Source organism: Acomys russatus, chromosome 19 (assembly GCF_903995435.1).
Source record: "Acomys russatus chromosome 19, mAcoRus1.1, whole genome shotgun sequence".
Taxonomy (NCBI): domain Eukaryota; kingdom Metazoa; phylum Chordata; class Mammalia; order Rodentia; family Muridae; genus Acomys; species Acomys russatus.
Genome location: NC_067155.1, coordinates 46,998,463 through 47,026,037, shown reverse-complemented (window position 1 = coordinate 47,026,037; position 27,575 = coordinate 46,998,463). Strand labels below are relative to the sequence as shown.

Below are 27,575 nucleotides of genomic sequence, written 5' to 3'. Positions count from 1 at the left end.
CTTTCTCCCCATTACACCCTCTCAGGATGCTTTACTCTCCCAGGAGGAGAAGATGAAAGAGAAAGAAGTGACTGATGGATCCCAGATAGCAGGCTGCCAGGTAAATTTACTTTCCTCTCCTCTAAAATGCTGCTGGTGTGGGGAGAAATTGCTCAGCCATTAAGAGCTCTTGTTTCTTGCCGAGGACCAGGGTTCAATTCCCAGCACCTACATGGCAGCTAATGTCTGTGACTCCAGTCCATAGGGATCCACAGGGGCCATCTTCTGGCCTCGGTGGGCACTGCACACATATGTGTACAGAGATACAGACAAAACAATCATACACACAAAAACAAATTATTTTTTAAATCTATGGTAGCCAGGCACGGTGGTGCATGCCTATAATTGCAGGACTAGGGAGACAGAAGCAGGCAGATCTCTGTGAGTTCAAGGTCAGCCTGGTCTACAAAGCAAGTCCAGGACAGCCAAGGCTACATAGAGAAACCCTGTCCTGGAAACAAACAAACTTATTCTAATTCTGGGAAAGAGTATTTGCCTAAGCATACACAAAGCCCTGGGTTCAATTCCCAATGTTGGAGTGAAAATCTATTCTATAATGGCTAGGATTATATGTCAGTCAGTAACCTGCCTGCCTTACAAGTTTGATTCCCGGAACTCAGGTTGAAAAAACATTCCAGGCATCAGACTGAGAGGTGGGCTCCACAGATAGAGCATGCGTGTCTCAGTTTGAGGACCTGAGGTCGGATCCCTAGGAGCCATGTGACAGCCAGCTGCACACACATCTGTAACTCCAGTGTCTCTATGGCGAGAAGGGAGGCAGAGACACAGGAGGTCCTGGAGCTCACCTAAGGTATACAGCAGCAAACAACAAGTGGCCCTATGAGGACCGACACCTGAAGTTGTGCTGTGCAGCACCACATGTGTATTTCCATATGCACACATGTACATGCATGCATGAACACACAAAAATATATACACGTATATAGACACATACATTACACACACACACACACACACACACACACACACACACACAAAGGCAATCTTCCAAAACCTGTTTGAGTCTATTGCTACAATTCTAGAATATAACTAAATATCATGTCAGCTGATGAGATGTGCCACAAGACATTGTTTCTATACAAACTAGTCAAATAATTTGGAATAACTTAATACATTCCCTTAACTTAAAAAACAATGGCTGTCAAGTTAGGTGTGAGCCAGGAGGACTGTGCTTGGTGTTCCAGGAGTGGCTGACGTTCCAGGATGTGGCCGTGGACTTCACCAGAGAGGAGTGGGCACTGCTGACCCCGGCTCAGAAGACCCTCTACCGAAGTGTGATGCTGGAGAACTACAGCAATCTGGTGTCCCTGGGTGAGCTGGGAGTTGTCGGCACAAGACACCATTCACATGAGTTTATTTCCTTAGGACATAGGTGTTGACGCTCTTTTTAATTTTTGTTTGTTTGTTTGTTTTTTGTTTTTTTGAGACAGGTCTCTCTGTGTTAGCCTTGGCTGTCCTGGACTCGCTTTAGACCAGGCTGGCCTCAAACTCACAGCAATCTACTTGCCTCTGCCTCCCGAGTGCTGGGATTAAAGGTGTGCACCACCACACCCAGCTTAAACTCTATTTTATTTGGAGTATTGAGCCCCTACCTCCCTTCCACCAACCTATTAACCCTGGGTATGAGAAAGAAGGTTAGTGGGGAGAAAGGGTGCAGACCCCTTTACTTCTCCCGGCTGTTTAGGGTCATTGGGTTATTCTGGGGCAATACCAATCTCCATCAACAGCAAGCAGTCACTTCTGAAACATGACACTGAAACGTTCTCTACAGGATCCGTCTCTGGTCTCTCCAAACCAACACACACACACACACACACACACACACACACACACACACACACACACGCCCAAGCCAGTGCCACATGCCACCTTCCCCATATTAATCTCCCTCGGGAGTCCTAGACCACGCCCCTCTCCAGGCCACAGGGGGCAGGCTGTTATCAGCTGGCAAAGACCATGCCCCGCAGGAGGCAGTTCCCAGCTGTGGACATACTGAAATGCAAACTAAAATCCCACACTTGGGATTAAAACCAAAACAGATTTACATAACATAACTGAGTTTACAAAGAAACCTAAACTTCCATCACTCATAGGCAGCACCAAAACCTTTGTGAATATGGTTTAGGCCAGATGAAAGACTGCTGGCCAGTTTTGTTGGTTTCAAGATTAGGTTTCCCCCTGTAGCCCTGACTGTCCTGAACTCCTCTGTAGACCAGGCTGGCCTCAAGCACACAGAGATCCACCTGCCTCTGCTTCCCAAGTGCTGAATTAAAGGCATTTGCAGCCGCCACCACTACCAAGCTGACTGCCGGCCAGTTTTGGAGACAGATATTTGTCTGCTGTTCTTTTCCCTCAGGTAAAAGACTGACTTTGTTGAGATTGACTTTTTGCTTTTCTTTTCTGAGATACAAGGTCTCACTACCCTTCGTAGCCTGGCCTCAAACTCATGGAAACCCTTGTGCCTCCCGAGTGCTGGGATGATGGGTAATGAATGAGCCAGTGTGCCTGATTAGGAGGTGGTCTCAGAAATGACTTTTGTTCCCTCTAAACATGTATAACTTACATTTCCCCCATGACAGGGCACCAGCTCTATAAGCCGGAAGTGATCACACAGTTGGAACAGGAGGGGCAGTGGACACCAGAAAGCAGCAGCCGGCTGGACACTGTGACAGGTGAGCAGCAAGACCGATGGGAACGGTTCCTTCTCAAGTGTTCCGTAGTCTGTGCGCTGTGGGATGGAGAGGACATGTAAACCCAGCTTTCTATTCACATCGCATCGTTTATGCAAAGTGGAAATGGCTGCCTTTCTACTCCCCAAGCCCCATCCCCCAATTGAATAGAAACTATACATTTATTATGAAAAACAATAATCTGGATGTGAAAGTTGGGACTTCTATAAACAGTTATAGAGCGCCCCCTAGCGTTTGCTTTGTATTTTCTTCATATATACTTTTAGTAATTTTTTTTCTCTTTTATATTACTTGTGTGGGTTTTGCCCTGCATTTGTCTATGCACCAAGTACATGCTATGCCCCAGGAGGCCAGAAGAGGGTATCAGATGCCCTGGGACTGGAGTTACAGTTGTGAGCCACCCTGTAGAAGCTGGGAATTGAACCCGGGTCTCTATTTTGCTTTCTTTTTCTTTTTCCTCTTACTATCTATCTAGCTCTTTATACTTACTGCCCAGAGCCTCATTTCGGATCCCCTTGCTTCCCTTAGTGAGCCCATCCCTACACTTTCTGTGCTGCCCAAGATGTCTCCCTGGCATCTTACTAATGTGCTTCCCCTCAAAGCCAGTGGCTGATGTCAGTCCTGCGCTGTTGGACCGGACAATGTGGGCGTCACAATCTTGAAGTTGCCTTCCACTTGTCTCTTCTCACTTGTCTCAGGTCGCTGTCCCCTCACTGTCTCCTCCCGCTCGTTTTCCTCTGGACTTAGCGTTCCGTTCTTACTCCTAAGTGGCGTTTCCATTCCATCTTCCTGCTTCACTGTGGGGGTGCACACCTGTGACCCCAGCACTCAGAAGGCTGAAGTGGGAGGAGCGCATGCACCTAGACGGCCTGGACAACACAAAGACTCGGAGGCCAGCCGGGGTACAGTAAGAACCTGTCTCCAAATGAACAAAAACAGAGTGCCAGGCATGGAGGGGCACAGCTGTGACCCCAGCTCTCAGGAGGCAGGGGAAGAAGAATCAGGAGTTGATGACCAACCTTGGCTACGCGGGGAGACCCTGTCTAAGAAGAGTGGAGGCAAAAGGGGCTGTGAGCACACATGAAGCCTCATCAGGGGCTTCCTGCCTGGATAGCTTGCGTAGTGTTACAGACTCTTTGAGTGAACAAAACACAGCTACACTTCCGTTTCTCCCTGGGGCAGGAATGGTGCAGCGGTGTCTATGTCAACACTTAGATTTATACTGGTTGAGCTCTTAGAAACACTTGGGATAATCCATCCCAGCAAAGCACGGCTAGTGCAGCCCCTCCTGTCTCCGCAGCTTCCCCAGGCTCACCCACTGAAGCTAGTCTTTGGTTATTTGGAGCCTTGGACTTTTGGAGTGAGAGTCTGCCCTAGCTTTCTCACATTTGAGCCATGAATCCTCTTGTACTTATAACCACTGGGGACATGTGTCAGAGCTGTGTGTGTCATCCCGAGGAAGCTGGGTAGCTATGTAAGTGCCGTAACACTTATGTCAGAGGCTGGGGGTGGTAGCACATGTCTGCAATCCTAGCACTTAGGAAGCTGAGACAGGAGGATCATCAGTTTTAAGGCCAGTCTGGGCTACACAGTGAGAGTCTACCTCAAAGAAATAAAACAAATGAAAAAACAAAAGTAAATGGAAATCAAAATGAAAAATTTTATCATACGTATAATTTATGCCTTTTTCAAATATGATTTTCATATAAAATCAGGCAGGGTAACTTCTAAAGTATTAACCATGATTATTTTTAGGGGATGTGACTCTTTTTAAGATTTTGGTTTTTGGGGGGTTTGTTTTGTTTTGTTTTGTTTTGTTTTTCTTTTTGGTTTTTTGAGACAGGGTTTCTCTGTGTAGCCTTGGCTGTTCTGGACTCACTTTGTAGACCAGGTTGGCCTCGAACTCACAGTGACCTGCCTGCCTCTGCCTCTTGAGTGCTGGGATTAAAGGCGTGCGCCACCACCAACTGGCTAAGACTTTGTACTTGTATTTATTGTACGTGTAGGATTGCATTCATGTGTGTCAGTGCATCATATGTATGCAGTACCTGTGGAGGCCTCAAGAGGGCGCTGGGATGGAAGCCAGGTCTTCTGCAAGAGCATCCACTGCTCTTAACTGCTGAGCCATCTCTCCAGCCCCAAGGACTCTTTTCCTTCATGAATTTCTACATTTATTTTAATCTTGCTCTATGTAGTACTTATATCCTTTTAAACAAAAAATAAAAATTGGAAAAAGTAAGTTTGTTTTTTTTTTTTTTAAACAGAGTTGTTTTTTTTTTTTTTTCTAGACAGGGTTTCTCTGTGTAGCCTTGGCTGTTCTGGACTCACTTTGGAGACCAGGCTGGCCTCAAACTCACAGCGATCCACCTGCCTCTGCCTCCCGAGTGCTGGGATTAAAGGTGTGCACCACCACCGCCCGGCGGTTTGTTTTTTTAAACAAGTTGGTATTACAATAGGATACTCTGCAAATAAGCTTTATAGGGCCTGGACCAAGATGTGCCTTCTCAAAGCACAGATTCTGACATTTCTTTTTCTTTCATCCATCTGTTTACAAGTGTGACTACTTCTGGATGACCACTTTGTTGCTATGACTACCATATATGTTTTAAATGACCCATGCTCTCTGTTTTCTGTCTTCCTCCTTGTTATATGTCCATATTTTAAAAGTTCATTATATCACCATGAGGATTATCTGGTAATTCTGTAAGTGATGGTTTTGCACATTCTGAATCCCTTCTAGATGGGGTGGACAGACCTGAAATGAAAAAGTCATCGCTTAAGCAGAGCCCACCCGATGGAACTCAGCCCCATGAGGTTACAGTGGAAAGACTAACAGGGGCCACTGTCTCCTGCTCCATCTTAGGAGGACTCTGCGGTGTTGAGCACCAGTCAGCACTGAACCAAGAAAAGCAGCAGAAGCATTTGGAACGGGTTTCTTTCACCCACCAAGAAATTACACAGAGAAGCATAGAGTGCAATAAGTTTGAGGGAAACTGTAGTCTGAATTTATGCCCTTTGCATCAGCAAATCCCTCCCATTAAAAAGCATCTCCGCTATGACACACAAGGAAATTCCATCAGACAGCATTCAGACTGGATTTATTATCAGGTAAACTATGTACAAGAGAGTCCCCGTGACTATAACAAGTGTGGGAAAACCTTCAGTCAGAATGCTTTTCTTACTAATTGTATTCTTCTGGGAGACAGACAAGGTGCACGTGGAGCGACCTTCAACCAAAATTCAACTCCTAACCAACCTCAGATAGTCCTCACAGGAAAAAAAACCCTACAAGTGTGATGAATGTGGGAGGAGATTCCGCCATAGAATGCATCTCATTGAACACCAGAGAATCCATACAGGGGAAAAACCTTTCATGTGTGATGAATGTGGGAAAGCCTTCCGGTTGCATGCATCCTTTAAGCAGCACCTGAGAACCCACACAGGAGAGAAGCCCCATAAGTGTCACGAATGCGGGAAAGCCTTCAGCCAGAGAGCACACCTTAACCAGCATAGGAACATCCACAGCCATGAGAAATTGTGCTACTATAGAAATGTGAGAGAACCTCAAACTGAAGTTCTTCCCTTAGTGGCCCATAACTCAGGGGGAAACAAGAACTTACAGAGATGGGAAGTTTTAAAACGCATTCTTTTCATTCAGGATCGAATTATTCATAGTGGAAAGAAAGCTTGCCTACCAGTGAGCTTTCACTGCACAGAGGCAAAATTTATAACTGAATTTAGTACTTTATAACATTCCCAAGAAGACTTATAAATAGTGAACATTATTAATTTTACAAACAGAAATATATTGGCTGTGTTTTGATTCCAGTGTAACACCTAAATAAGGTGGGAGTATGATGGCATGCCTGTAATTCTGTTGTTGTTGTTGTTAAAAGATGAATTATTCTTTCTATATTCATCAATGCAGCAAATTATTAAGGCAGTAGCTTTCTTTTAAACAGATAGTTCCCCAATGACTGACACAGGGAGACTATGATTTATTTTTAAGCTATAAGCACTATGTGTTAATTCACAAGCTGATCTGCTAGCCTGCCTCTAGGTTGCTTAGCAACCTCTGACATCATCACCTGCTGCTGCTGCGGCTGTTGCTGCTGCTGCCCAGAATAGAAAGGACTAACCTTCCACCTCGTCTCTCTCTTGCACTCTCACTTCCTCTGCTCCCCATCTCTGCTTCCCTAAGGGCCCCCCCCCCCGCTTCCCCCTTATCCCTTCCTCTCACTGTCTGTCTCTGTGTGTCTCTCTTTACCTTCATAGACCACTCAGGCCCTAACTCCTCTCCCCTTTCCCTCCCCCAAATGAGTCTCTCCATAACATACTTGTTGCCTGGCATCTCATTCTTTTTTATATATTTTTTATTATAATTCATTTATATTACTTTTAGATTGTAATCCTCTTGTTATCTTCCTATTCCCACCCTCCCTCCCTCTCCTGCCCTATTCCTCCCCCCCTAGACCTCTCACCAGTAGGGTCCTCCTCCCTCACCGTCTGACCACACCCTATCAGGTCTCATCCAGATAGCCTGCATCCCCTTCCTCTGCGTGCCCACAGGGCCTCTCCTCCAAGGGGCAGTGATCAAATCACAGGCACCAGAGTTCATGTCAGAGGCAGTCCCCTGCCTCTCCTCTCCCCTTTTCCATGTCGAGAATGAGCTGTGGGGATCTCATTCTTAATAATATTTGGTGCCGAAACCCAGGAAGGGCTCCTCCGGTACTGTCTAGGCATGCCGGGACTCCTACCCACCACATTGCCCGCTTCACTTTGCCCTTTGTTCCACTGATTGCTAGCCACCACTCCATCTGTAGGGGCAAAATTAATGCCACATCCTATATGTAATGTATATTCAACAATCAATGCAGTGGTCTGTGAGACGTTGTCCTCCAGGTGTTTTCATTACTTCCTGCATTCCGTGAAAGACCACGCACTGTCATAAACTAGACCTGCCACTGGAGCGATTAGCTACAATTAACGCCCAGTGATTCTCTGAGATAAAACAACTTCCCTGGAGATCCAGCCTCCTGGACCCAACCTGCCTGAGGTTAACATTCCTGAGATTCACAACTTTGCCTGGAGATCCAGCCTCCACCGAACCTGCCTGAAGGTCCACATTCCTGAGACTCACAACCCCCGCTTATGGTTTTTTCCTTACTTCCCTGTGACCCCCAACCCCCAATTACAGTTTTTTTTATTATAAACCCATTACCCTTGAAAGTCCAGTATCCTATCCTGCTCTGTCAGGAAGGATTGTGATCCAAAGCTCTGAGCCCGTAATACAGGACCCTGTGTATACTGCATCGGTATCGAGTCCTGGTGGTCTTTTGGAGGGGCTGGAGGGGTGGGGGGGGGGCTTGCGATCTGGGTAGTCTCTGCATAACACATCCAACGCCAACTGATTGGTTGGTAGGTTTCCCTTCCTGGTCAGCATACACGGCAAAGGCGGGCTATTTCCCCTGACCTCCACTCAGACACCTTCCCTGCGTGAGACTTCCTGCTCCTACCTGCATGGTTTTCTTTCCCTTTCTGGAATGCCAAAACCAGTTAAAATCATGCCATTTGGGTGTCTGCCCTGGCAAACCGTGGGACAACAGGTTTGGCCAGCTTGTGCCAACACATTTCTAGTCCCCCAAGCCCTCTGGGATGTCATTGGCTCAGGCTTGCTACTGATTTGTTTCTCTCCTCACCCACTCAAGGGAACAAAGTCCCCAACTCAGACCTCCAAGCTTTTTGGAGACACGTAGTTTCTAAATTATCTCATTACACCACACAAGTGATCAGGGGAACATAAAAAAATCTTTCCTTTCCTATGCTATTTTCTTGATCCAAAACTTGAATTTGACTGCTCCCAAACAGGCAGCCCACTGCCTCAGGGCCCCACCTGTGCTGCCTCAGCAACCACTGCACCTACCCCATGCTTCTGCCACTTTTACAGGTGTGCCTGGACCATTTGTTAAATTTGATCCTAAATTCTTCTTAAGAGATTCTCCCACGTGGTTCTGGCTCCAGCTTTCCTCCACTCCTCCACTTCCCGCAGCTGCCCTCTGCACCTGAGGCTCCAGGTCCTGCCTACCCCACACCCATTTGTGGTCTTGGTGGGCGCAGATGAGGACCGCAGCAGCTCTGGCTGTGGCTCTGGAAGCAGTGGATGGGTGCCATGGTGACCCCAGTGTCCCTTTCAAAACTGCCCCCTGCTAGCTGTTTACAACATGTGGCCATGTTGCAACATGTTGATTTGGGGATAAAGGGGTGGAGCCATAGCTTCATCACCATCTTAACTGAGAGAAATCACATGACTAATCAACATCTTTGTTGTGAGAAAGTTGTAGCTATGCCACCATCTTTTTTGAGTCTTGCCAGCCCTGTTCAAATCCTTGTTGAACTCCAAATGCAATTTCTGTCTCTTAAGCTTCTGCTGTGCAGTCTGTAACAGTTAATTAGAGATGACGCTTACGTAGTCTCTGGTTTTATGTTTTCAAGGTTACACTTTAGGACAGTTAACTAAAAAACAGTAAGTCTCATTTTAAATTGATATAGATTTTTATATAAATTGAAAACTATGTTTTTACAACATTATACACACACACACACACACACACACACACACACACACACACACACTTCAACCCTGATTCAAAATGTTTTTATATAATGGAAAAATTTCAAGGTTATAAAGGTCTAGGCAGATAAACAAGCTAATTTAAATGTATGTCTAACTACCTATGTCTTCACTAGTGCTTAGGTGCATGGATGAAATGCTGCTCTCGGGCTGGAGAGATGGCTCAGAGGTTAAGAGCACTGACTGCTCTTCCAGAGGTCCTGAGTTCAATTCCCAGCAAACACACAGTGACTTACAACCATCTATAATGTGATCTGATGCCCTTTTCTGGTGGGCAGGCATACGTGCAGGCAGAGCACTGTATACATAATAATAAATAAATAAAAATCTTTAAAAAAGAAAGAAAGAAATGCTGTTCTCTCACCACCAGCTGCTCTGGGTGCACCTGTAGGCTTCCTGACCAATGGGCTTGATATAATAAATTCAAATGCAAATTTAAAACTGTTCTACAATGTTCTATTATATTGCCAGCCATGGAAATGGTATTTATTAATTCTAAAGACATTCATTTGTTTACAATGTTGTAACTTGATTAACGTGCCCTACCTTCATTCTAAAATGGTTAATAATAGCTGCCTTAGAAATATGTTAAGCCTTATTTTCTAAATATGATAATATTATTAATCTACTGATATAACCTTAGACTTTTATAAGGTATGAACTTGTTATAAACTAAATAATACAAAAAATTGTTGTGCTCTCTCTTCATGGACTATGTTTATGGTTTTGTTTTGGTTTTTGTTTGTTTTTGTTTTGAGACAGAGTTTTTCTGTGTAGCCTTGGCTGTCCTAGACTCACTTTGTAGATCAGGCTGGACTCAAACTCACAGCAATCCACTTGCCTCTGCCTCCCGAGTGCTGGGATTAAAGGCGTGCACCATCACCGCCCAACCTATGTTTATGTTTTTTAAGGCTCCAACTTAACATGGATAAAACCTAAGGTCTTAGTCTTTAATGATTAAGATAAGCTATAGACCTTTTATTGATTATAGGAGATTAAGCTATATTTAATATTTAGATCTATTTAAAACACACATGGTCCCCACTTACCTACAAAATATGACATAATCTAAGATTGTGTCTTATGTTTACAAGGTATAGTTTAGATCAGATAACTAGAGACAAAGATTAGTTAACTCAGACATGCTAACCCTCAAGCTTGTCAGAGATCTGCTGAATATGGCATTTAACATGTGTAACTTTATTATGATAAACAGAGATTTCCAAATCCTAGCAGTAGTTCCCCAAGGTCTCCGAGAAGACAGGGCACAACGGGGGATGACATCAACCCTGGATTGTGGTATGCTAACCACTGGTCAACACTGCCCCCGAACACCTCTCCCTCTGCTAGGGCCCAGCCTGAACAGTGGGAAAAAAGTGGACACCTGGAGAGTTATTGTGAGGTCGGACTCTCCCATGTTCTTCCACAGAAAGAGCCTCCCTTCCTCTGTGCCTGATGAACACACTGTCTGCCTGTGTTGTCATGGAGACCTGGGACAACTGTTTAAGTACTGGGATATGACTGACTAGTCATTCTCATTTTAACTGATACATAAATTCACTTAGGTTATAATTTATCCTTCTCGCGTCTCCGATCACATCGACGGCTAAGATAATGTTAGCTTGATATCTAGGGAACAAGGCCCTTAGCTCCTTAGCCAAAACTAATCTACCATGTTACTTTATTAGTCAATTCATTAGAGAGTTAAAACTACTAGGTGCTAGATCTCTTATTTTAAAAGGCAAACAGGTTTGCCTTACTCACAGACCTCGTTCTAAAGATAAACAGGCTTAGGCTGGAAAGATGGCTCAGAGGTTAAGAGCACCGGCTGTTCTTCCAGAGGTCCTGAGTTCAATTCCCAGCAACCACATGGTGGCTCATAACCATCTATAATGAGATCTGGCGCCTTCTTCTGGCACGCAAGTGTACATGCAGGCAGAATGCTGTATAAATAATAAATAAATCTTTAAAAAAAAAAAAAAGGCAAGCAGGCTTCAGATGCCTTCCCAGTCCTCTTCATATGCAGGGGACCAGACCTTCAGCTTCACCCCCAGACCTGCTACTGTCAGGTTTAGACACAATCTACCTTGTAACCAGACTCAAAAAGCAGGACTCAAATACACCCTTTCATCATTCCTTTAGCTGAAAGACAGCAACTGCTCACAGCAGTTTCACCTATGTCTCATGATAAATACTTAGATAAGGATGCAGAAGTGTAAGTTTAAAAAAAAGAAGAAGAAGAAGGCATTATAAGGTTGGCAAATGCCAGTTATGAATGTTAGAGGGTCTAAAAGATGATATAGGTACCCAAAATAGAAAAACCTGCTTCAAATTTCTTCCTGTTGCTATGCTGTTGCTGTATTAATTGTTCAGAGCTTTGAAATCAATCACTGGAGCTCTGATTTATTAATCTAACTCTGGTTTAAAAAAATTCCACCGCCAGGCAGTGGTGGTGCACACCTTTAACCCCAGCACTTGGAAGGCAGAGGCAGGTGGATCTCTGTGAGTTCTAGGCCAGCCTGGTCTACCGAGGGAGTTCCAAGACAGCCAGAGCCTTTACACAAAGAAACCCTGTTTGAAACCCCCCCCCAAAAAAATCCACTATACCATCCACTGTCATAGTTCCAAGGTTGATATTTTAAATTTCCTTTGGTCTGTCTTTAAGTATATACGTAAAATGTTTCTTATTGTCACACACACACACACACACACACACACACACACACACACACACAGAGTCTTCTAAATAGAAGGACTATTTTATGGTATGTAATCATGCTGAAAATTAAGACCCAAGTGAGCTTTTGCCCCTTCTACTTCATGGAAGATTTCTGCCTTCCCTGACCTCACCTTAAAGAGTATCTATGCCGTTAACAAGTGAAGTGTGTATTTCACAGCAAATTGCAAACAATAGTGATGCTAACATGTCTAAAATGTATCTCCCTTTGTAAATTTAAAAGGATTCTTGTAAGCTACAGGCAATCGACCTCTCAGGTCAAATGGACTCCAGGTAAGTCCTGTCAACCAGCAGTCTAAGTTTCCCACCTCCTGCCTGTCTCAGAGGGTGGGATTCCTTCCCCTTTCCTGGTTGCCAGCTTTCTGCACCCAACACTGACTGATTGGTGAGACAAACACACACACACACACACACACACACACACACACACACACACACAACTTCCTAATCGGTGTGAAAGCTTCTCTGGGTCCAAGAGACTGGCCAGTACCTTTTGAGGTAGAGGTACCTCCAGTCACAGTCTCTACAACTATAGCTGGTCCTTCTCGCTGACCTTTGTTAGGACCGTCTCCTTTGGGTGAGATCTCCTACCAGCACAGTTTCTCTCCTTCCCCTCTTGCACAAGCTCAAGACCCTAGTATAAGGTGACTGTTCCTGCTCGGGCTATGCCCTTGGTCTCTGACCAGCTCCTGAAACAGATCACACCAATCTTGAGTCACACCTTGCTCTTGGGACACCTTAATGGGTCACTGACTGCACCCTCCTCTTGGGGATAGTCCATTTGCTGTCCCTACAGGCTCCCCTCTGGGATGCCTTCTGGAGAATTTCAAATCCCTACGCCCGCATCCAAAAACGAGACCTTTTAAAATACTGCCAGCAATGGGGTAAAATGGAAGCAGGCTTTCTATGTTCAAGCTTTTTCTCTGCCCGCTTCCCCAAAGGTTTCCAATTTCCATCTAAGGGAATTTCCTCCCTAACCTACTGAACTTTGTCTTCTGCCCATATATATGGTTCCAGCATCCTGCCAGGTTTCCTACATCCAAGACAGCACCAAAGCAGCTACCCACGGGGGCTCCAGTCCAGCCTCAAAGGTTGTGCCAGCTGGACCTGCATTGTCCCTCCTAGCCATAGATGTTCTCAGACCCTGGAAAACAAATACGACAGCCTGCTCTTCCTGGACCTAGTCAACGCTTCAGCCTTTTGGCCCCCTATAGCCACCCCAATGTCAGCAGGAAGCAGCCGAAGAGGATTGATTTCTTCAGCTTTTATCCATTTATGATCAACACAAGGCTGGAATGTTGTGCTCCAGACCCAGGACAAACAGCTCCAGGTTCTCCCAGCACTCCTCAGTCCCTACCTGCTCAAGGGTATGGCTGGCAAACCCTGGCCTCTACCCCGAACTTTCCAAGGCAAGGGTTTTTCTTTCCCCTTCACCATATGATCTAGACATTTTGGTGCTTCCCTCGCCTTCCCTCCTTTCCTCCTTCCCTCCCTCCCTCCCTCCCTCCCTTCCTTGCATGGCAGCCAAGAGCTGCTTCCAATGAACCTACATCTATACACTTTAACTTTCCTTGCGTGAGAAGCACTCCGTCACCCTCATTCCCATCACTCCACGCCTTCCTAGATCCTCATTCACAAGCTAATGTGCTAGCCTGCCTCTAGGTTGCTTAGCAACCTCTGACATCATCACCTGCCAACCCTGTCAGGGGCCCAGGACAAAAAGTACAAACCTACTACCTTGTCTCTCTCTTGCGCTCCTCACTTACATCTCTATCTCTCTTGCCCTCCCCGTCTGTCTCCCTAAGGGGACTTCCTTACCACTCTCCCCCCACACCCACCCCACTGTCTCTCTATCTCTGTGTCTATCTTTATAGCCCACTCAGGCACTATCTCCTCTCCCTTCTCCTTCCCCCCAATAAATCTCTCCATAACATATTTGTTGTATGGCATCTCATTCTTAATGATAATACTATGTTGGGCATATTCTGAGTTACTCTAATGCTGGTACAATTAAACTGTACATAAAAAAAAACCTCTTGCCAATCTGATGACTCCAGGAGCAGCTTCTGATATATCGGTCTGTTCCTACAGCCACGTGTGTTTGGTGCCATATTGCCTTATCCTGACTCCTTTCTCTCTGGCTTCCTCCTGTTGCTATGTTGCCTTCTCCGTCTAACCTAAGCCCCAGCACCTAAAACTCCACCTCCTTCTCTTCTACCCAGTCATAGGCTTCAGCATCATTATTTAACCAATCAGGGAGAATTGGGGAACAATCCATGTAGTCACATAGTTACAGGAGATAGCTCAACATTCATAACAATGCCCATGGGAGGGTGATAACTGATCTCAAGTCACTGGAGTTAGCATTTGAAAACGCTGTTGGAACTTTCTCCAACAGTTCTTTAGTTTTCTTTAGTTGGTTTTGGTTTTGAAATCCGAGCACTTATTATGAAGTGGATTAGGAATTTAAGGGTACCCTCCAGAATGGATGGAGTTCAAGGCCAATATGGGATACTTGATAACTTTTAAGTAAATGGAAAAAGAACACAAAAGTCTAAAAGGTAAGAACCTATAATTACTAAATTGTAAATTTATTCTATAATACATTTTAATTATATAAATAGTGATTAAATAAGTCAATGTTGTGATACAGTCAGTTATATAAAATGGAATAAACAGAAAGAGTAGTATTTCTCAAACTTTAGTCATTTTGTGCTTCATTTACTGTGTTGTTTTGTTTTGTTTTTTCCTATACTTAGTCTTAATTATTTTCTAAAGAACAATAAGATATTGAGCCTAATAAACATAATCTGTGGAACTTAATAGTTTGCTAACTAGAATTTATGCTGCTTCCTAGCAGAATAAAAATACATTTTAAAATTTAAAATACTCACTGGGCATGGTGGCTCATGCCGGTAAGCCAGGCACTCATGAGGTGGAGATGGTGAGATTTCTGTGAGTTTTTTCAGGGCAGCTTAGGATGCATGTTAAGCCTTGTCTCAGACACACACACACACACACACACACACACACACACACACACACACACACACACGTTAACTGGACAGAACTAAATAGAACACCCCCCTTTCATATCCTTTGCACTGATGAGGTGGAAGTTCTCATAAGTGCTTTGTACTAATTGCCCAGAATTTTCTGCTTCTTTCTTTGGAGTCCCAACCAGAGCTATTTCAGGTCAGTTTGGGACACCTCTTGTGGGACTGCCTTGCTACCCTTTTGAGGCCAATTCCAGTTCAGGTCTGAAGAGAACAAAACAAAATCCTCCAGACAGGGGGGGGGGAGGGAGAGAGAGAGAGAGGGAGAGAGGGAGAAAGAGAGGGAGGGAGAGAGAAAGAGAGAGAGAGAGGGAGAGAGCCGGCGGGAGGGAGGGAGAGAGGAAGAGTTTATGTGTGTGTGTGTGTGTGTGTGTGCGTGCGTGCGCGCGCGCGTGTGTGTGTATGTGTGTGTGATGCAATGTTCTCTGTATTTATACTCTTCTACTATCTATTTTATATTTGTTTCTTTTTCACTGCAAATTGTTATCAAGACACAGTCAGTACACGAAAGAAAAAGCCCTTGGCCATTTAGCCACTATTCTAAGTCTATGTTTTGGATGAATTTTTAATTTTCAAGTCTCTAACAGCAGTTGGTAAGATAGCTCAGTAGTCAAGATTGTGTGTATGTGATCCTCAAACAGTCTGTTCCAACAGGCTGCTCCTCTTCACAATTTGCCTAAAATATTCCCAGTCTTCCCTCTGAGGGAGCTTTATCAGGAAGCCTGCAACAAATCATCTGAATCCTCTAGGACCCCAACAAAATGCATATTCACACAGCAGAATTCTTTTCATCTTCCAGATTTTTTTTTTTTTTTTTTTTGAGACAGTGTCTGGTAGCCCAGGTTGGTGTCAAACTCAGCAAGTAGCCAAGGATGATCTTGAACTCTTGATCGTCCTGTCTTCACTTCCTGGGTGCTGAGACTGTATGCAACACCACAGGAAGGTTGTACAGTGCTGGGATGTAAGGTAGGGACTCTTGGCGCTTTTATGATTAATATATAACGTAGTAAGATATAAGGCAATAAGGTAATAAAATACCAGGCAACAGATACTATATTATATGAGGTTTATGGAGAGAGAAGGAAAAGGGGGGAGGGGCATCGCAGAGAGAGACAGCGGCAGAGACGGGAAGAGTAAGAAGAAGAGAGAGGGCCAAGGTAGGACTGTCCTCTTATATAGCCCTGAGCAGGCCACGCCCTCGTGGCAGGTAAGCAATGACCTCACAGGGAGGCAGACTGAAGCAAAACCCTAACAAGCGAATACTCTACCAACTGAACTACACCCTCAGCCCTGTGTGTATGCGCATGAAAATCTGTTGAGTTTATTTAAGGCAAACTGTCACTATGTAGCCTAGACTGGCCTCAAAGTCACTGCAATCTTTACCTGCCTTTCAGTGCTGGGATAACAGTCAAGCCCACCATTTAATATTTACTTGAAATTTTTTGACGAGCATATTATATGCATTTATGAGATACAGTGTAGCATTGCAGTACACACATACCATCATATCAGATTAATTAACATATTCAGCCATTTAGAACATATTTGCCGTAAAAACATTGAAAATCCCCTGTATCCGCTACCTTGGTGTATATAAATACATTGTGCAAAAGGACATTAAAAATTATTGTGGATCACGCCTGTAATTCCAACATTGGAAAGGCAGAGGCTACCAGGTGTACAGTGTGAGACTTTTTTTTTTTTTTTTTTTTTGGTTTTTCGAGACAGGGTCTCTCTGTGTAGCCTTGGCTGTCCTAGACTCACTTTGTAGACCAGGCTGGCCTCGAACTCAGAGATCGGCCTGCCTCTGCCTCCCAAGTGCTGGGATTAAAGGCGTGCGAAGATAGGAAAAAAATCTGTCCAACGAATAAAAAGTCCTTTCCTGGCAAATTTTTTGAAAGGCAGGAAACAAAATGGAACAGGAAAACGTAGGAACTTCCTGCTCATCCTCCGCATTGCCTGTTGGGAAATTACGAGCCTGCACTCATAACTCCAAAAAATTCCGCCCTAGTGCCCGGTTCCAAATAGACTGGGCAGGATCTTACCTTTAGTCCCGCCCAATGCTGACAGAACTGGCGCACTCTGAAGAGGGAGGGGCGGAGCTAGCTAGCGGTGTGACGTCATCACGCGGCGCCCACGCTCTGCCGGCCTTGGTCCAAGTAGGAGACGCCCCAGGTGAGCGAGGGCTCCAGGTCTGGGTATTGCGGGTCAGCAGGGCTGCATCTACTGTCAATTGCTTCCTGAGGAAACCCGCAGCAACTCAAAGTGTCTCCGAGTCGGAGTCTCCTCGTTCCTGTACAGGAAGCTGGCTGTCCGGCCGAGATCTCGCAGGCTTAGCCGAGCTGTGAGCCCTGTGTGTATGGGAGCAGGCTGTAAGGGCGGTATTTAAGGCAGACAGCGAGCTGCAGTAAGTGCTGAGACCTCGAGGCTGTGCCCCGCTAACGACGAGGAAGAAACCCCGCAGACTCGGGAGTTGAGCGCCTCAAAAAACACTGTTTCTTAGAAAAACTCCCTAAGCGGGGACTGTTCCAAGAGAGGACACCATTCAAGTGGCAAGGACGAGGGGTTTCTGAATGGGTACAGCACAAAGAATAGTGCTTAAAGGGTAAATAAGGTGACTTGTCATCTGCTGATGTGTGAGGCACCTGTAAGTAGAGGAGCTTTGATCTGTGGAGCATCTGTGATCGGCAGCAGGGGAGTTTTCCAGATGATTCGGTTAGAGAGGCCCCCGGGCTGGTCCCTTAAGTGCTTATTTTCCCTCTGTCTCCTGCCTCACTTGGAGAGAGACTCCAATGTGACCAGTCTGTGTGTGTGCACACTCCAGTAGTTTTCCAGAACATTTGTGAGCAGTCCAGGTTGTTCCTAACTTTCTGAATAGGAAATCCAAAAGCTAGGTACCATGGTGCCCACCCATAATCCCAGCACTCAGGAGGCTGAGGCAGGTGGATCTCTGTGAGTTTAAAGCCAGCCTGGTCTACAGAGCAAGTTCCAGGACAGCCAAGACTGCAAGGAGAAACCCTGTCTCAAACAAAATTAACTAACTTAAAAAAGAAAGGTAAAAGTATTGCCAAGGCCCAGCACACACCAATTTAAAAAAAGAAAAAACTCTGAAGCAAAGGCCGAATCTTGGCATTCTTTCCAATATTCCCAAGTGTATAAACAGGCTGAAAATCATTATATTTCCCATATGAGACAATGTAAACATTTATAGTGCAGCAAAATATCCTCCCTGCAATGGCCGGGTGTAATGGAAAGGCAAGGGTGAGCTGGCATGGTGTAACCATGTGATTTGTTGGGTGGTGACAGGAGACTCGCTCAGGAGGTCAGGGTTATCCCTGAGTGCATAATAGTAAGCCTGAAGCCAGGCTGTGCTTCACAGGCCGCTATCTCAAATAGATAACACAGGGCTGGAGAGAAGGCTCAGCAGCTAAGAACTCCTGTTACTGTTACTCTTGAAGAGGGTTTGGGTTTGGTCCCCAGCACCAACATAGGAGATCACAACAATTCATTGCTATAGTTTGAATGAGTATGTGATCATCAGGCACATACATGGCGCATGTACATACAGGCAGGTAAAACACTCACGCATATATTTTTGTTTGCTTGTTTTTGAGACAGGGTTTCCTCTGTGTTGCCCTGGCTGTCCTGGAACTCACTGTGTAGACCAGCCTGGCCTGGAACTCAGTGATCTGCCTGCCTCTGCCTCTGCCTCCTAATGCTGAGATTAAAGGTGTGCAGTGCCAGTGCCTGGTAAAATAAATACTTTTCAAGGTTTGGGGAAAAAAAAAGCAGTAAAAGAAAACCTGATGCTGTAGTTGTCCAGGTTTTAAGGCTGTGTCTTTGGGGCTTCTCTGTGTGCCGTCTCCTATAGCAGAATGCCCCAGGGTTACATGCAGCTCTCATGCCATGCACTAACCATGCGTTGCTCTCCTCTTTCTCCCCATTACACCCTCTCAGGATGCTTTACTCTCCCAGGAGAAGATGAAAGAGAAAGAAGTGACTGATGGATCCCAGATAGCAGGCTGCCAGGTAAATTTACTTTCCTCTCCTCTAAAATACTGCTGGTGTGGGGAGAAATTGCTCAGCCATTAAGAGCTCTTGTTTCTTGCCGAGGACCAGGGTTCAATTCCCAGTACCTACATGGCAGCTAATGTCTGTGACTCCAGCCCACAGGGATCTACAGGTGCACAGACATACATACAGGCAAAACACGCATACACATAAAAGCAAATATTTTTTTAATATTTACTTATTTATTTATATGAGTGTTCTATTTGCATGTATGACAGAGCAGGGCATCAAATCCCATTATAGATGGTCATGAGCCAACATTTGGTTGCTGGGAATTGAATTCAGAACCTCTGGAAGAGCAGACGGTGCTTTTAACCTCTGAGCCATCTCTCCGGCCCATAAAAACAAATCTTAAAAAAAATATATCTATTGAAAAGCTGGGAAAGAGTGTTTGCCTAGCATCCATAAGGCTCAGAGTTCAATTTCCAGTGTTGGGTAAAAATTTATTCTATACTGGCTAGGATGATATATCAGTAACCTGCCTGCCTTATAAGCATGAGGACTGAATTTGATTCCCAGGACCCTGGGTTTAAAAAAAATAAAATAAAATTCTAGGCATTGGGTTGAGAAACTAGGCCCACAGATACAGCACATGTGTCTGAGTTTGAGGACCTGAGGTCAGACCCCTTGTAGCCTTGTAGCAGCCAGCTGCACACACATCTGTAATCCCAGTGTCTCTGGCAAGAAGGGAGGCGAGACACAGGAGGCCCTGGAGCTCTCACTGCCCAGCTACCCTGGTGTATACAGCACCAAACAAGAGGCCATGTGAGGACCAATACCTGAAATTTTTCTATGCACCACCGCATATGTATTTCCCTGTGCACACATGCATGCACAAACACACATATGTGTGTGTGTATATGTATATATACACATATGTTATATCACATACATATACACATGCCACATGCATATATATATATATATATATATATATATATATATATATATATATATATATATACATACACACATACATACACATGCCAGAAATAGTAAGCCAGTGCTGAGGAGGCACAGATGAGAAGATCTTGGAGCTCACTGGACAGGGACAGTGAGGTCCCTTCTCTCTCTCTCTCTCTCTCTCTCTCTCTCTATCCCCCCTCTTTTTTACAATTTCGTTTATTTATTATGTATACAGTGCTTGAAGGCCAGAAGAGGGCACTAGATCACATTATAGATGGTTGTGAGCCACCATGTGGTTGCTGGGAATTGAACTCAGGACCTTTCGGAGAACAGCAGAGCAGTCAGTGCTCTTAACCTTTGAGCCATCATCTCTCCAGCCCCGACGTACCTTTTCTCAAAAGGAAACAGTGATGGTGCTTGAGAAACAATATGAAGTTGTCCTCTGACCTTTATGCTCTTATATGACAGACTTCCTAGAAAGAGGTAACACACACATCTAAAGGGAAGCTATGACAGCCCAAAGTAACAACTGTCCCGATGTCCACCTTGGTGAATTAATGAGCTTTTATTGGGGTTACTAATAGGTGTATAGATGATGGGCTTGTTGAAATTATTTTTATAAAACAGTGTTTGTTTCTCCTAACAAATTTCCTAACCCACTGTCACAGAAATTGAGACTTTGTATTTGTTTAAAATTAAGCCTCACAACACATTCTTAAGCAGTTTATATCTATTTTTAACCCTCTATGTTACTTTGTCTTACACCCTGTGAACATCCCGGCCATATTTGCACTTTATAGCTTTCCCTGGGTCCAGCTCCTTCCTCCTGATCTTCCTTGGACCTCTACCCATGGCCAAATCCCCTGCTTCTTCTCCTAACTCCTCCTCCCCTGGCTGGCAGGAAGTCCAGCCCTATCCTCTCCCCTGCTCATCAGCTGGCTGTAGCTGCTTTAGTGACATGTCAGGGGGACAGTTGTGGAGCAGCGTTTACACAACATTGAGACAGAAATCAGAATTTAAACTACACAACAATTATGCCTACATGGGTTACTTTTTTCTTTTCTTCTTCTTTTTCTTTTTTTGTTTTTTTTTGTTTGTTTGTTTGTTTGTTTTTGTTTTGTTTGTTTGTTTGTTTGTTTCTTTGGGTTTGTTTGAGACAGCGTTTCTCTTTGTAGTCCGACTGTCCTGGAACTCCCTTTGTAGACCTGGCTGGCTTGAAACTCTCCAGATCCACCTGCCTCTTTGCCTGCTGTTTTAAATGAAAATCACAAACATTCTGTTTTACAAAAACAGACTAAGGAGCCAGAGGTTAGGTTGAAAAAAACCTGCTAACTCAGAGAGACAGAGAAAGCACCCAGCCGACCTTCCTACTCAGCTCACATCCTGATGGAAAAGGCCCAAAGGCTCACTAGCTCAGTGACAGCCCAGGAAGAAAAGGCCAAAAAAAGCCAAGGCCAAAGGCTTCCTAGGTCTATGCCCATAGGCCAAGGAGCTGAAGAGCCCCAAAGCTAAAGAGCTAAAGTTCTTTCTCCTTCTACACGCCGTCTTAAATACCACTTAAATCAAAGTCCCTCCTATTCTTTAATCCCTGTGAGCTGTTTCTTGCTCTGCCTCTTGACCTAGGGTTAACTTTATTAAATCCTGTGTGAAGAAAGCTCTTAGATTAAAGGTGTGTGCTAGGGCTCAAAAATATCAAACCAAAATGCAGGCTTTTACAGTTCAAAAACTCAGAGATCACAATGGGATCAATATCCTGCAACCTCTGCCTGTCTCTGTGCTTTGGTAGTCAGAGTCTTCTCCCCACAGATGTCTGCTCCTGTGTACAGTGGGGAAGGGCCTAGACAATTTCCCAGGTTCCTGCTCTCCTAGCTATGTGACGGTTTCCTTATCTCCTGAGTCTCAGAAGGTTTCAATTGGGAGGAAACTGCCATAGAATGGCATCCTGCCATATACCTTTACAAGCATGAACTCATGTACGTCCGCACGGACACACACACACAAAATCCGTCCTCCAAAACCTGTTTGAGCCTATTGTTCCCATATAACTAAGTATTGTGTCATCCGATTTAACTAAGTGTGGTTTCCATGCAAATGAGTCAGATAATTTGGAAAAACTCAGTACATGCCCAAACAACAAACAAACAAAAAGCTGTCAAATTAGGTGTGAGCCAGGAGGGCTGTGCTTGGTGTTCCAGGAGTGGCTGACGTTCCAGGATGTGGCCGTGGACTTCACCAGAGAGGAGTGGCCACTGCTGACCCCGGCTCAGAAGACCCTCTACCGAAGTGTGATGCTGGAGAACTACAGCAATCTGGTGTCCCTGGGTGAGCTGGGAGTTGTCGGCACAAGACACCATTCACATGAGTTTATTTCCTCAGAACAGAGGAGCCATCAAACCTTTGTGAATACAGTGGAAGCCATACAGAAGAACCATAGCCACTTTTTTCTTTATCTCCTTGGTTCTGTGTTTGTTTGGAGATAAGGTTTCTGTGTAGCCTGACTGTGCTAGAACTTCTTTGTAGAGCAGGCTGGCCTCCAATGCACAGAGATCCACCTACCTCTGCCTTCCCAGTGCTGGGGTTAAAGGTGAGCACCAACACTACCCAGCTAAATGCCGGCCAGTGTGGAAGACAGACATTGGTCTGCTGTTCTTTTCCCTCAGGTAAAAGACTGACTTTGTTGAGACTGACTTTTTGCTTTTTCTTTTCTGAGACACAAGGTCTCACTACACTTCCTAGCCTGGCCTCAAACTCATGGAAACCCTTGTGCCTCCCGAGTGCTGGGATGATGGGTAATGAATGAGCCAGTGTGCCTGATTAGGAGGTGGTCTCAGAAATGACTTTTGTTCCCTCTAAACATGTATAACTTACATTTCCCCCATGACAGGGCACCAGCTCTATAAGCCGGAAGTGATCACACAGTTGGAACAGGAGGGCCAGTGGACACCAGAAAGCAGCAGCCGGCTGGACACTGTGACAGGTGAGCAGCAAGACCGATGGGAACGGGTCCTTTTCAAGTGTTCTGTAGTCTGTGCGCTGTGGGATGGAGAGGACATGTAAACCCAGCTTTCCATTCACATCGCATCGTTTATGCAAAGTGGAAATGGCTGCCTTTCTACTCCCCAAGCCCCATCCCAGACTGAATAGAAACTATACATTTATTATGAAAAACAATAATCTGGATGATAAACCCTGTTACAGAGCATCTCTAGCGTTTGCTCTGTATTTTCTTCATATATCCTTTTAGTATTCCTTTTTTCCCATTTTATATTATGTGTGAGGAGGTTGGCCTGCATTTGTCTGTGCACCAAGTACCTGCAGTGCCATATGAGGTTAACTATCACCGTGTGTCTGCCTTAACTGCAAGGACTCACACTGAACCCAGAGCTCGCAGGTTGGGCTAGTGTGGTTGGCCAGGTTCCTGTGGGGATCCCCTGTCTCTGCCTCCTGAGCACTAGGGTTACAGGTGAGCCACCACAGCGACCCAGCTTTTCCATAGATGCTGGGGTCCACCTTACTCCTCAAGAGTGACAGCAAGCCCTCTACCATGAGCTCGCTCCCGGGGCTCTAATGGTTCCTCTTAAGGGACTGAGAAGGCCTATCCCTTGTGTGACTCAACTCTGCCATGCCCTCTGGGATATCACAGGCTTCATTGTTACTGGCCTTGCCTAGTACCTGTTTATCTGCAATGTGCTAACAGCTAAGAAGGGCCCTGAACTGCATCCCGTGGGTTTAGCAGCAGGAGGGTGATGGTTCTGTCAATGAGCACAATGATAGGGAGTGATGAGGACAGCGGTCTGTTTCTAAGTGTAAGCTGGAGACTAGAAACAAAACAGACCCAGAGCCAGCAGGAAGCATCAGTGGGTCAAGGTGACACCATGAAGCTGGTAGAAGCAGAGGATGACTCCTGACTTCACACATGTGCAGTGGCCTGTGCCCCGCTTATGTTACAATGAAAAAGGCAAAGCTGTCAGACATGGAGCAGGTGGGCGTGGGGGTGCACACCTGTGACCCCAGCACTCAGGAGGCTGCAGTGAGAGGAGCGCATGCACCTAGACGGCCTGGAGAACACAAAGACTCGGAGGCCACCGGGGCACAGTAAGAACCTGACTCCAAATGAACAAAAACAGAGTGCCAGGCATGGAGGGGCACAGCTGTGACCCCAGCTCTCAGGAGGCAGGGGAAGAAGAATCAGGAGTTGGTGACCAACCTTGGCTACGCGGGGAGACCCTGTCTAAGAAGAGTGGAGGCAAAAGGGGCTGTGAGCACACATGAAGCCTCATCAGGGGCTTCCTGCCTGGATAGCTTGCGTAGTGTTACAGACTCTTTGAGTGAACAAAACACAGCTACACTTCCGTTTCTCCCTGGGGCAGGAATGGTGCAGCGGTGTCTATGTCAACACTTAGATTTATACTGGTTGAGCTCTTAGAAACACTCGGGATAATCCATCCCAGCAAAGCACGGCTAGTGCAGCCCCTCCTGTCTCCGCAGCTTCCCCAGGCTCACCCACTGAAGCTAGTTGTTTTTAAATTATCAGTAAGGCCTAATAATGTGTATTATTATTAGGCCTATAATTATTATTAGGACAGTATTTTCTAACCTGCTAGCAACCAATCAAGACACAGACACCAGTTATAGTTTAATATAGCCTCAGTTAGCCGGGGGCAGGACAGATAGTAATCCCCTAAACTACTTCCAGTAGTGGGGCAGGTATCCAATCCCGTGCCATTTGCCTCTAATAACTTCTATCAAGCTTCCTCCCGTCCATAATCCCAAGTACTTGCTAATGTTCTTCATCTGGGCCCAATCCTCCATCCATACCAGCCATGTGCTTCTCCACCTAGCCCATGATGATGCAGCCTTCTGCTCTCCTCTCCTCAGGTCTCTCTGCCAAGATTCTGCTGTCTTTCCAAGCCCTGGAAGCCTAGTCATACCTCCCCATTGCATTGCCCAGGTGATGGCCTTCTGTTGGTCAAATAGGTTAGGCTCTTAGGTAAGGTACAGGTGGGGCAGAGACAGCAAGCAGTAATTAGCATCAAAATACATCAGACCAACTTCCAACAGCTAATCTTTGGTTGTTTGGGACCTTGGACTTTTGGAGTGAGAGTCTGCCCTAGCTTTCTCACATGTGAGCCATGTATACTCTTGTACTTATAACCACTGGGGACATGTGTCAGAGCCATGTGGGTCATCCCGAGGAAGCTGGTAGCTATGCAAGTGCCCTAACACTTACATCAGAGGCTGGGGGTGGTAGCACATGTCTGCAATCCTAGCACTCAGGAACCTGAGACAGGAGGATCATCAGTTTTAAGGCCAGCCTGGGCTACACAGTGAGACTCCGTCTCAAAGAAACAAATAAACAGACAAAAGAAAAAGTAAGAGGGGGATCAAAATGAATTTGTGTGTGTGTGTGTGTGTGTGTGTGTGAGAGAGAGAGAGAGAGAGAGAGAGAGAGAGAGAGAGAGAGAGAGAGAGAGAGAGAGAGATTCTCTGTATAGCCTTGGCTGTCCTGGACTCACTTTGTAGACCAGGCTGGCCTCAAACTCACAAAGATCTGCCTGCCTCTGCCTCCCCAAGTGCTGGGGTTAAAGGCATGTGCCACCACACCGGCTTCAAAATGATTTTGAACATACTTACAAATAATGCCTATTTGAAATATGGTTTTCTTATAAAATCAGACAGGGTAACTTCTAAAGTATTAACCAAGAGTGTTTTTAGGGAATGTGACTCTTTAAAGATTTCGTTTTTACTTGTATTTATTTTATGTGTATGTTTGTGCTCATGTATGTCAGTGCACATGTATGCAGTATCTGTGGGTGCCAGAAGAGGGCATCAGATCCCCTTGGACAGGAGTTACAGACAGTTATGAGTCAGCATGTGGGTGCTGGGATGGAAGCCAGGTCTTCTGCAAGAGCATCCACTGCTCTTAACTGCTGAGCCATCTCTGCAGCCCCAAGGACTCGTTCCTTTGTGCATTTCTACATTTAGTTTAATATGTGATTCTATGTGTTACTTGTACCATTTTAAACAAAAAATGAAAATAAGAAGAGGCAATATTTAAGTAAATAGCAAAAGAACAGTCTGCCAAAACTATATAGGGCCTGGACCCAGATGTGCCTTCTCAAAGCACAGGTGCTCCTCCAGTATCTCCCATGGTCCTTTTTCTGACATTTCTTTTTCTTTCATCCATTTGTTTACAAGTGTGACTACTTCTGGATAACCACTTTGTTGCTATGCCTACCACGTGTGTTTTAAATGACCCATGCTCACTGTTTTCCTGGCCTCCTTCCTAGTCTTCCTCCTTGTTATATGCCCATATTTTAAAAGTTCATTATATCACCATGAGGATTATCTGGTAATTCTGTACGTGATGGTTTTGTATGTTCTGAATCCTTTTTAGATGGGGTGGACAGACCTGAAATGAAAAAGTCATCGCTTAAGCAGAGCCCACCCGATGGAACTCAGCCCCATGAGGTTACAGTGGAAAGACTAACAGGGGCCACTGTCTGCTGCTCCATCTTAGGAGGACTCTGCGGTGTTGAGCACCAGTCAGCACTGCACCAAGAAAAGCAGCAGAAGCATTTGGAACGGGTTTCTTTCACCCACCAAGAAATTACACAGAGAAGCATAGAGTGCAATAAGTTTGAGGGAAACTGTAGTCTGAATTTATACCCTATGCATCAGCAAATCCCTCCCATTAAAAAGCCTCTCTGCTATGACATACAGGGAATTAACATTAAGCAGCATTCAAATATGATTTATTATCAGGTAAACTATGTACGAGAGAGTCCCCGTGACTATAACGGGTGTGGGAAGATCTTCAGTCAGAATGCTCTTCTTACTAATTGTATTCTTCTGGGAGACAGACAAGGTGAACGTGGAGCGACCTTCAACCAAAATTCAACTCCTAACCAACCTCAGATAGTCCTCACAGGAAAAAAACCCTACAAGTGTGATGAATGTGGGAGGAGATTCAGACAGAGAACGCATCTCATTGAACACCAGAGAATCCATACAGGGGAAAAACCTTTCATGTGTGATGAATGTGGGAAAGCCTTCCGGTTGCATGCATCCTTTAAGCTGCACCTGAGAACCCACACAGGAGAGAAGCCCTATGAATGCAATCAGTGTGGTAAAGCTTTTAGCCGCATCACAACCCTCAATGAGCATCGTAGACTTCACACGGGGGAGAGACCTTATGCATGTAGTTTTTGTGGGAAATCCTTCAGCCGGAGATCATATCTTAATCAGCACAAAATGACACATACAGGAGAAAAGCCCTATAAGTGTCATGAATGTGGGAAAGCCTTCAGACGGACTGCACACCTTAACCTACATAGGAATATCCACAACCGTGACAAATTGTGTGACTATAAATGTGAGAGAACCTCAAACTGAAGTTCTTCTCTTTTTTTTTTTTTTTTTTT

At 45.2% G+C, this 27,575-nt stretch overlaps 1 protein-coding gene across 1 annotated transcript; it reads left to right on the top strand.

Moving 5' to 3' along the window:
• Positions 1–27,575, top strand: Znf713 (zinc finger protein 713). The gene is made up of 4 exons (XM_051161398.1): positions 1–100; positions 1,245–1,371; positions 23,036–23,128; positions 26,549–27,575. Exons 1-4 carry the CDS (start codon positions 53–55, stop codon positions 27,544–27,546), a joined length of 1,266 nt encoding a protein of 421 aa, XP_051017355.1. The 5' UTR covers positions 1–52; the 3' UTR covers positions 27,547–27,575.